This window comes from Pieris rapae, chromosome 23 (assembly GCF_905147795.1).
Source record: "Pieris rapae chromosome 23, ilPieRapa1.1, whole genome shotgun sequence".
Taxonomy (NCBI): domain Eukaryota; kingdom Metazoa; phylum Arthropoda; class Insecta; order Lepidoptera; family Pieridae; genus Pieris; species Pieris rapae.
The window spans coordinates 2,278,007-2,286,933 of record NC_059531.1 but is presented as its reverse complement, the minus strand read 5'-3'; the positions used below and the strand labels follow the sequence as shown (position 1 = coordinate 2,286,933).

Here is an 8,927-nt window from a genome sequence, read left to right as displayed (position 1 = left end):
CAGAAAATGGTCTAAAATTCGTTTGAGTTAATAAATCAATCCACATTATACAGTAATTTGATGCCTTCTAAGTTCTATGGGCATTCTCTTAAGACAATTGATAATAGTAATTAGTCTGAAAATTGTCTAATGTGTGACATTAGTATGTTTCGTATTATTTGATATTTCGTTAGATGTCAATCGTATGACATATGTATTTTCGAAAAATATAATTTTGTGACGAAAACAAACTTAACAAAGGTTTTCTTAAAATGTTGTTCTAGTAATCCACATTTGTAACTCCGAACTTCGGGTTTAGAATAGATAAGAATACTTTGGCTCTACTCACCACCGTACTGAAAACTAGTCTTCTCGTAGGTAAACTCCGTATTAAAGGATTTAGTTAAAAAATTAATATGATTAATATAATGTTTGCAATGGTATAGTTATGTCTTAATTAGCTTCGGAGAGAGCTTCTTAAGGAGATTCTTTTAATAGATTAGATTTCTCGTTCAGTGTTCAAACTAGTATGTAATTTTTGTATTTATTTTAGATAAATATTAATTAACATATCAAATAATTTTTTTTTATGTCAAGTGTCTACTTATTTCAGAATGGCAGATCCTCCTGCCCCTAGGGTTCATCAACCCCCTCCTGAGCCCAGGTCACGTCAAGCCCCTCCTGAGCTTAGGCCTCGCCAGGCCCCACCAGAACCCAAAAATGCTAATGCCTTGCCTCCACCCCAGCCTAGAGAACGGCACCCGCCACCCCAGCCTCGAGAACGGCATCAACCACCCCAACCACGCGAAAGGCACACTCCACCTCAACCAAGAGTAAGGCAACCCCCAAACACATAACACTGACATTTTTATTTACAATTTCTATTCCACTCAATCATGCATCAGTTTTGTAATATTCAATTTAAAATATCATAACACATTTAGGGCAAATAATACTAGTTTAAATGGGTTATGAAACATTAGGGGACTCCTTTACATTAATGTTTTGTTCTTATCTAGGTAAATATAATAGGTTATTTGAGACAAAGTATTAATTGTGGGGCTAAATTTATTTATGTGTGGACAAACGATAATTCTGAAAAATATCAACCATATGTTTAAGTGAGAAATATATGTGTTATGTCTTCTGTTAGAATCCATTGGATTTTGGATGGGTGAATATAGTTAGTTGGGATTAAGATTTCCTAATTTGTGTTACATATATTCATATTTCTTAAGTTGTTAAAAGATTAACATAGTTTATAGTACTACTTTACACTTAATGTACGGATTCAGTAATATATGTTTTGAATATGAGAGCGGTTGCTACTTAGTGCTATGTCTGAACTCTGTATTGTATCCTTTAAAATGATAGAGAATGGAATTTTTGTGTTTATCTATAAGCCTTGCACTGTGGTTAACTATCAGACTAATGTAATTAAAAAAAATAGTTGTAATTGCATTTAACAATGTTTAGCCAAAACAATATTTTGATAAAAACCAAGTTTTTAAATTACAGTTTATTAACTAAAAAATTTTTTTACAGAATATATTTAAAAAAATGTGATACTATTTGTACCAATAAGCCAAATTTTGTGAAATAAATGTTTTTATGTTGTTCAAAGTTTTCTTCTTTTGTCCTGTGTGATAAATTGCAGGCGATTTTATAAAATTTCATCTACCTATATGAGTCAGAAATTACATACTGTAATATACATATAATATGTTGTATTTGTAATATGTATTTTTGCACTTCTTGCCTACCTTATATAATTAAATCCATGTTTTTTTTTCCTTTACTCTCAGTGGTTGTCTGGAAGAAATCGCTCGAAAGCGATAAGGCCGCCAGTTGCTTTTCATTAAATAATGTTTAATATATTTTTTTCCTTTTCTGTAATGCAACGAAGTGTTAATAAATAAACATATAGTTTTACAGTCTTATACATAAACTGATTCTGAACTCCCCTGCTCCCTACCAACGAGATTTTCCTTACATCTTTAACTAAAGTATTTATGTCTATATCAACTCTAAATAAATAAATATTGTATTGAATTATGCCTTAACACATAAGGAATGGGGCAGAAAAATATGACGTCATCGATTTTTTATTCTATGTGGCCTCTTAGATCAGGGCCTCAGATACAGTAAGTTTTGTAGTCATTTTTTAGGCTGACAGACTTTGCTGCTTGACATATGCCGTTCAATTTTAGGGTAAAAGTCAAGCCAGGTTTCTCAGGATGTGTTCCTTCACGAGCGAAAGGATAATGTAAAAAAAGGCCGGCAACGCACTCGCGAGCCCTCTGGTATGGAGTGTCCATGCATTATCACTTAACATCAGGTGAGCCTGCTCCCCGTTTGCCCCCTGTTCTATAAAAAAAATGTAAGGAATGGATGTCTGACCTAAATTTCAACAACGAATTAGTCAGAATCCAGCATATTACAGTGATTTTTTGGCTATTTAAAATTGTAATATGAAAGATACGTGGCATTACGTGGGTAGAACGGATGTGTCTAACTCGATAATAAACTTAAACGGCAGTCGAGACGACACTGTCAGTTACACACAATGTTGCGTTTTATTTTGATTTTTGTCATCTTATTTACACTGGCAAACTGCACAGTTTTCCAAGATGAGATATTATTTCCTGAGCCGATACAAGAATACGATGTTGTTATAAAGAGTGTTGATCTGGAAGAATCGCCGGTGGTTAGCGACGGTTGTCCACCTGGATCACAGATCGATATATCAGGGATGTGTCGTGAGGTTTGGTGAAAATCAGTGAAATTTAATGTATTGTGAGTGAAATAAATGGTATGCCTGTATTCTTTGTTTTATTGAAGCATCTTATTTTATTTATAAAGTCTACAACATCATACATATTACGAAATCTACTGATAATTTTATTAAATCTTCTATATAATATGTACGACAATATATTATGTAAACATAAGTTTTGCTAAAAAAAAGGAATTAAAAAAAAATACAATTAAAAACATAAACAAGATAAGACAATTACACAATAAAATAAAATTACCATCATCAGCATCATTTTTTTTAAAATTGAAATTTCATATTTTTATTAATTCATGTTGCGTCTTCAATGTTATGTCGCTTGTCACAGCTAATTATAACAATAATTAGCATTTAGCTGTAATAGCGTGGATATAGCACCACGGAATCGGTTAATATAACCTATAAGTTCTATTCCAGTGAGATGGCTATTTGATTGCCGTAAATAATACCAACGCAGCAGATATAGGTATATTTATATATGCATGCTGTATATGTTTTATAGTAACACTTAAAACCCCCAAAACCTTTTTTGTCTAAATTTGAAGGGAAACCCCCAAATTGGCTGATGCCGCATTAGGGTTGTTTGTTAGGGAGTGTTGTCAGCTAATTGGTTTAAGTATATTACTATTTCTATAACTCGCTGCAACGCCTAATATAATTTGCTTGATAGAGCTTGATAAAAGGCGCCATCTAAAGTAAACAAAACAAAAACAAATAACAGGATGATGCATTTATTATTCAAAATATATTTTTATTATAACAGATTCAAGCTCTTGGTAGAATCATGGCAATCCAACGCCAAGTGTCCAGCTGTTCCAGAATCGGATTAAGTATAGCTATCACAGCCATGTTCGCGACTTTGGATATAGCACCACGGAATCGGTTAACATAACCTATAATTACTTCTTCTAAGACTGCGTCCACAATTTTGTCTATGTCACCTCCTCCAATGGCGCCGGTTATGTTTGACTGTGAACAAATAATATTTAAATGGAAAATGGACGGTTGATTCGCTTGTTCACGTTATTTTCATTAAAACAATTTAATTTGTTAAATTGTAATTAATAAATAATTATTTGTAATTTGAAAAAATGTAGAATAAAAATACAATAGACAAGACATTATGGTCTACAGACTAAGCCAATATAGGTATATCACAAAATACAGTAACTACGCAGCTTACTTAGCTGTTTACTCAACAGCGTTTCCTCCTAACTAAACAGTGCCTAATTGAATGAAATTTGAAATAGTTTCTAGAATCCCTGCTTAGTATATGAATTCAGGCTCTAGTTTAATCAGTAAAGAAGTGATATGGGGTCGTGACTGGCCGCTTTTTTGCTCGAATCGGAGGATGCACTGGCGTTCCTCCAGATTGTAAGAGTCTCCTTACCTTGAACTTAGGTATTTCGAAACTTAAGTTTTCAATTCTATCCAAAATGGCGGATTTTTTATCTTCAGATTGTTTTAGGAACAACTTCGCCTTAAAACGGAAATCGGTGACGATGAATCTAAAAAAAATTAACAAACACTTATTACATTTTTTAAATGTATTTTAATGACTCCTTTAGTAGGTTAATATAGTTTATTAGAAGTCAGCAGGAGCAGCTGGTTTTTTTTAAAAATAATTTTATGGCCTGGTAACGAGACCATTATGCCAAGTCTTATTTTTGGTCACTAATTCACATGTTATTATAACGTTCCACTTGTTTTCTTAAATCTTTCCCACGGTATTTTTAACATATTTATATAATGCACTATAACTCTTTTTATTCTTCAGCAAATCACACAGCTGGCGGCGGGAGAGATCACTAACTTCCATTATTTCACTTGCCATTAGTAGTCTATTAAAAATGAATATTTGGTTTTGGTATTTAGCAAAGATATGGTTCATATCTGCGATCTCGTTATTACAGAAAGAGCAAACTTTGTTATCTATAATATTAAGTTTAGCGAGGTGCGCAGGTGAAGTGTTGAGCAGCTGGTATGTTAAATAGTAAAGACAATAGAGTATGCTTAAAATACGCCCTCTACATATCTATGACTCGTAGGATATTTGTTATTCGTAGGACTTCGTAGTTGTCAGAATGACAGAAGTGTGCATTTTTTACCCCCTTTCTTGGCCTGCACGATTTGTATGCCAGCCATGCAAAAAAGTTAGGAAGTGCGTTATCAGAGAGAAGTGTACATTGAATTAAAATTAATTTACTTACAATGTAATAAATGAAGAATATTTTATTAAGATTATAGTCACTTACTCAGCACCACCGTCCCCATATATAGGAATAGCTGTAAGGATGTCACCATCCAATTTGTAGCTACCTGAAAATTAAATAAAAAAAAAACATTGTATTTATATATTAAAAATTCATAGAGAAAGAATTATATAATATAATACTGTTGATAGCTTTGACTGTCTTACCTGCCGATATCTTAAGTTCTGGAACCGATATTTCAATGTCGAAAGAAATGTCTGATGTATCTAAATGGGTCCTGTGAGCTTTGAAAGCTCCAATGCCAGTTACCAGTACATCTGTCAGGTTCAGTTTTAAGCTGATAATAATAATAACACTTTATTCACATCACAATAACACAAAACTGGAGAAAAATGAAATTAAATATATGGTTGTTGTTTCTGAAAAGTCAATTTTGAAATAAAAAACGAAAAAAAGGAAGAAAGAGTTATTAAATTAAGGTAAGCATATTGCTTGTATTGATATAGTTTTGCCTATAGCCTTTATTAACACCTTTTTAAACGACCAATATTCTTATTTTTCCTCTTAACTTCTTCTAAACAGTTAACAGTCTCAATTTCAAGTCTCATTATCATTTTTTTTAGAATAGCGGGCAAATGAGCCCATGAAAAAGGCAGTAATCGCAAATGTAATTTAACCTAAAGAGAGGATTCCTGGCCTATCCAATGCTACGCTCCCTGATTGCCTGGCAGGAAGACACCGGTGACTAAAGTTGAGAAGTTAGCAGAATAACTTTGTTCAGGGTGTAACGGCATCGCAGTGATTGCAGCCGTGAAAGATATTCCGTATTTCAGTATTCCAAACCCAAATTATCGAAACAGAACTTACTTTATCAGACCAGCTGGTATTTCCAAATGAAGATTATCTATCTTCAGAGGGTCCAATGGGGGGATTCCAAAAAGGTCGTTTCCGTTGGAGATAAGGTTTCGCAGAAATTCGAGGAGTTGGCGTATCAAAGTGTTAATTAGGAAATTTCGGCCCTCTGGAGTTGCCTGCACTAGGGTTTCTGTAAACAAATCAAAATGATAATAATTTTATTTATTGAATGGTACAAAATGTTAAGGTGGTACAATCGCAAGTCGTTCGCATATTCTGCCACATACATTGGCGCGCAAATTTACCTTAATTTACATTTTACATTATTAGTTACTTTATTAAATTTGTATCAATTACAATGTCTCACGCAAATAATAATTTATTGAATAGTGCATTTTTTCCAAAAGTAATGCACTAAGTCGATTTTTAAAGACTCTAGTCGGAAGATCTTTTAATTCTTTCGGTAATTTATTGTAAACTTTAATTGCCATAAAAAAGGTGTTTTTCCGGAACAGTTCTAAAATTATTTTTGGCACAGCCAATTTCTCCCCATGTCTTCTGATGGTATATTGTGGTACGCAAGTGGTTAATATAGAGTAAAAATAAAAGCCTCTATTATTTAGCACTTCGATGACCTAGGAACCGTACAACTAAAACCATCTTTATTTTACGCAACACCACCACTTTGGGGAACCAGCTGCCCACTGAAGTATTTCCGAACCAATTCGACGTAGGGTCCTTCAAGAAAAGAGCGTACCAATTCTTAAAAGGAAACGCACTCGCGAGCCCTCTGGCATTGAGAGTGTCCATGGGCGGTATCACTTAACATCAGGTGAGCCTCCTGCCCGTTTGCCCCCTGTTCTATAAAAAATAACTTACCATAGTACTCTAGAGCATATTGCTGGTCTTCAAAAACATTTGGTGTAGCCGTCGCAGCCGACACAGCCGCCGCCAGCAGCAAAACTAATACGATTTTCATGCTAAAAACACATTTTGTATATTGAAAAACGATTACATTTTTAAATTTGAATCCAAATAACAAGCGGCGCGTCAATTATTTCCAAATTATGTTAATACCAAAATAATTGGGTCTGCAGATTCTATTGTAAATATAGGTTTTACGGCGATATCGTTTAGAACATACCTACCGGTTATATTGACCAAAATCAAACCGGCTGAATTATACGTATTAGGTGCTTAATAATAACTTGGTCGGCTACTACGACTATCGGTTTTTACGACCAATTATGAGCCTTGGATATCATAAAGGATTTTTGACTGTATTGCCAAATTGTATTGTTGTAGCAGCCTATTACTTGTAGATGTATAGGTCGTGCGTTTGATGTACACGGTAAAGGAAAACCAAGGAGTTTTGTTTTGTGGTGTTTTGTGGTGTTATAGGCCGAAATATATTAAATGAAATTACATGGACCAGTCTTTGTATTATCGAACGAGTGGATTTAACGCGACTTCATCACTGAAGGTCCTAGATCCCTCTGTCCACCAATGGACTACCTCTCTGCATTTGTGACTCGCATGTAATGGAAAACATCGTGAGGAAACTATTAAGTCCACGGCATTGAAAATATCACCGGCCTTTAAGAAAAAACAAAAACACAGAAGAGATGCTGTAATCAGAGTCCCAGATCTAAGAGGATTTGATTATTTTATATTAGAGTATATATTTTATGGGTTTTAATAATATTGATTTTGTTTATGTAACAAGAGGAAAATGGCCAGGATCTAATGGACATGGTATTGCCAGGAGCAAGTGCGATGCAATTGTAGGAATAAAAAAAAATCAGTGGCGCTACCTCTTTAGGTCTTGGCCTCAGATTTCTGATTCTGTTCCATGATCATTTTTAAATAGGCAAGTAGGTGATCAGCCTCCAGTCCCTGACACTGTCTTCGACTTTTTGGGTCTAAGACATGTCGGTTTCATCATGATGTTTTTCTTCACCGTTCGAGCAAATGTTAAATGCGCACATAGAAAGTCCATTGGTGCACAGCCGGGAATCAAACCTACGACCTCAGGTATGAGAGTCGCACGCTGAAGCCACTAGGCCAACACTCCTCTCAATTGTAGGAATAGGCACGCTTTATTCCTGAAGTCCCTGAAGTAGAGACGAAGAAGAAGTGAATAAGAAAACACGAACAATTCCTCAGTTAACCAACAATTAAATTTTATTAAATAGGATTAAAAAGGTATAAAAAGTTGAAAATATATATATTAAAGTGTAAATCTCTAATTAATAGGTAATTAATTGATTAATAATATAAAAAAAGCATACCTTCGTTCGTTTCCAATAAGTGTTTGTCGCACATAAATTAATGATTAAATCAAAAGAAAATATCGCGTTCACAAATCAGAGATATATGTGATCAATGTAGTTAATTATTTATTTTATCAATGTTATCATTATAAAAACTATTCTAATTCATAGATATATCATATGGAAAGTTTTTTTTAAATTCCCAACATTGCAGGTGGGTCACCTGGTGATAAGGTCTACCAAGGCACATGGACATCAACAGATAATCGAAATTGAATTGGTTAGGAAGGCTTCAATGGCTGGTTCCACATGATGGTGGCAGCGGAAGGTGTTTAAAAATCCCTCAGTTGTGGAACGTCGAGGTGATCGAGGTGGAAGTATTAATTTGTCAGGTCACTTAAAAATATTAACATATATTTTTGAAGTGAAATTTCTGTCGGCGCATTAGGGTATTTTTTTACGGATGAAATGTCACGAATATGTGCAGCGTTTCTTTCAAAGAAAACGGAGAGAGCGATTGAGATCGATTGAGAGAGAGTGAGAAAGGGAGATCGAGAAAAAATACATGCTAGTGGTTGATGTATTCGTTTAGTAGTTAGATATTAGAACTTTAGATGGAAATTCTGTCGCATTTAAACGTCTTATGATTTTTTTATTAATATTATCATTAGCACGTATACAGTATGAATTTAGATATAGAAATACATGGAGTGATCATGTACTGGTACAAGATGGTATTGGGGCTTTTATCTTAGTAATAATAAATTTATCATGTCATCATATAAAATCTGACATGTGTACTTTGTACGCACG

General features: G+C 34.1%; 1 protein-coding gene and 1 long non-coding RNA gene across 2 annotated transcripts; one reads left to right on the top strand and one right to left on the bottom strand.

Moving 5' to 3' along the window:
- Window positions 1–152: 152 nt before the first annotated feature.
- Window positions 153–1,366, top strand: LOC110995509. Its single transcript, XR_002600258.2, has 2 exons — window positions 153–353; window positions 593–1,366. It is a non-coding gene; the product is annotated as an uncharacterized LOC110995509 (long non-coding RNA).
- Window positions 1,367–3,488: 2,122 nt separating this feature from the next.
- LOC110995503 lies at window positions 3,489–8,252 on the bottom strand. The gene is made up of 7 exons (XM_022262697.2): window positions 8,133–8,252; window positions 6,721–6,821; window positions 5,854–6,031; window positions 5,193–5,323; window positions 5,029–5,092; window positions 4,164–4,281; window positions 3,489–3,742 (listed from the first exon to the last, which is right to left on the bottom strand). Exons 2-7 carry the CDS (start codon window positions 6,818–6,820, stop codon window positions 3,539–3,541), a joined length of 795 nt encoding a protein of 264 aa, XP_022118389.1. The 5' UTR covers window position 6,821; window positions 8,133–8,252; the 3' UTR covers window positions 3,489–3,538.
- Window positions 8,253–8,927: the final 675 nt, after the last annotated feature.

What these genes read in the sequence shown, in the direction of transcription:
- LOC110995503 (XM_022262697.2), bottom strand. Translation starts at nt 6,820, where the DNA reads ATGAAAATCGTATTAGTTTTGCTGCTGGCGGCGGCTGTGTCGGCTGCG. An exon ending in ATACCAGCTGGTCTGATAAA is followed by an intron (nt 5,324 to 5,853) that starts GTAAGTTCTGTT and finishes TATTATTATCAG; the next exon opens with CTTAAAACTGAACCTGACAG. An exon ending in TATGGGGACGGTGGTGCTGA is followed by an intron (nt 4,282 to 5,028) that starts GTAAGTGACTAT and finishes AATTTTTTTTAG; the next exon opens with ATTCATCGTCACCGATTTCC.